We start from the raw sequence: 1,466 nt of genomic DNA, 5'->3' as shown, positions 1-1,466 counted from the left end.
CTAAGAATTTTGTAATCACCTGCATCATATTTATTGACCTTTCAGCCTAGTACTTTAATATGTAATTATATTCACAACTATTTAGCAAGTCATTATTTTTTTCTTGATTAGTTATTAACCAATTGTTACGTATTTGCGCATTTAATTAGAACATTTCGTGACAAACCTGTTTTGTGATCGATAGGTAGGTACGTTCGTTTAATTAATAACTAACATTTAATTACTTATGCAAATAATTTTTTTTTATGAATTTGAATTATATGAGAATGTGAACTGAAATAATTATTTGTATATTTTTTTATTTTTAACTGAGCTTAAGATATAAAATTATCACTTGGGGAATATTCAATGCAAACATTTTGAACTACTTAAAATACAAAATTATCACAGTTATTACCTAAAACTATCCATTAATATGGATTTCTAATGTCTTCCATTTATTGATTTAACTCACATTCACACAAAGATAATTAATAATAAATATCAGCGTGATAATAATTATAATTATCTAACAAACATGTCATAATTTTCCATCATGTTTGAGCTAATTAATTGTTCAAAATTATTTTCATTTTGATTAGATCTACAACTAATATCCCACTTATCACGTATCACCAGACTTTTCATTCTTTAACCAAATTATCTTATAAAATAATCCGGCAAAAGCTCCTCCCACCAAGGGGCCAACCCAGTATATCCAGTGAGTGTTCCAGTTGTTCGTCCAAAGGGATGGCCCCAGCGTTCTCGCTGGATTCATGCTCGCTCCAGTCAGCGGTCCACCCGCAATAGAGAATGCTGCAATTGTGAAACCAAACTTCAACGAATTGGCTTCACTTTTGTCCTCATTTAGTGGATCCCAGACTGCACAGTTAATGAAACCCAACGCTGCCGATAACATTATTTCAACGATGAGCGCTTGGTACGGCTCTTGTCCTATATGAGGTTGCGTCGTGCATATCGCTCCTGGCACTAAATCGATTGGAGAAACTACAATTAATAGACCATATCCTACGATTGCGCCGAGACACTGAGCGATTACGTATCCTATACCGAGAGCTACAGACATTTTACCCCAAATCACTGCTGTTAAAGTGACTGACGGGTTCATATGTGCCCCAGATATGTGGCCAAAAGCGGTTATGTTGAATAGAACGACCAATCCGAATCCAATCGGCGAATACATGGGAGGTTGTACCTCGAATCCCTTGAGCGGAATACATGTCATACATCCGATGAATATCAGCAGGAGAGTGGAGACAAATTCTGACAGGACCGCCTTCCATTGCAACGTCCACCACTTGACCGCAACATTAATAGTAGACGGTTTCAATTTTTCATTCGTAACATCACTTATAACGTTTACTATTTGCGTGCCGCTTAAGTTAGTCATTTTTTTAATTAATATAAATATATACACTGTCCACTTCAATTTATAAACTCCACATAGTACGACGAAAAACGATCGC

The 1,466-nt window shown here is 35.5% G+C and overlaps 1 protein-coding gene across 1 annotated transcript; it reads right to left on the bottom strand.

Moving 5' to 3' along the window:
* Positions 1-257: 257 nt before the first annotated feature.
* Positions 258-1,466, bottom strand: LOC149905038 (aquaporin-4-like). Its single transcript, XM_090106640.1, has one exon. The coding sequence runs from the start codon at positions 1,388-1,390 to the stop codon at positions 605-607; it is 786 nt and encodes a 261-aa protein (XP_089962766.1). The 5' UTR covers positions 1,391-1,466; the 3' UTR covers positions 258-604.

Source organism: Colias eurytheme, chromosome 10, assembly GCF_061535395.1.
Source record: "Colias eurytheme isolate Ceu_HAF_F1 chromosome 10, ilColEury1 Martin Lab GWU primary, whole genome shotgun sequence".
Taxonomy (NCBI): domain Eukaryota; kingdom Metazoa; phylum Arthropoda; class Insecta; order Lepidoptera; family Pieridae; genus Colias; species Colias eurytheme.
This window is presented reverse-complemented; position numbering and strand designations above follow the sequence as displayed.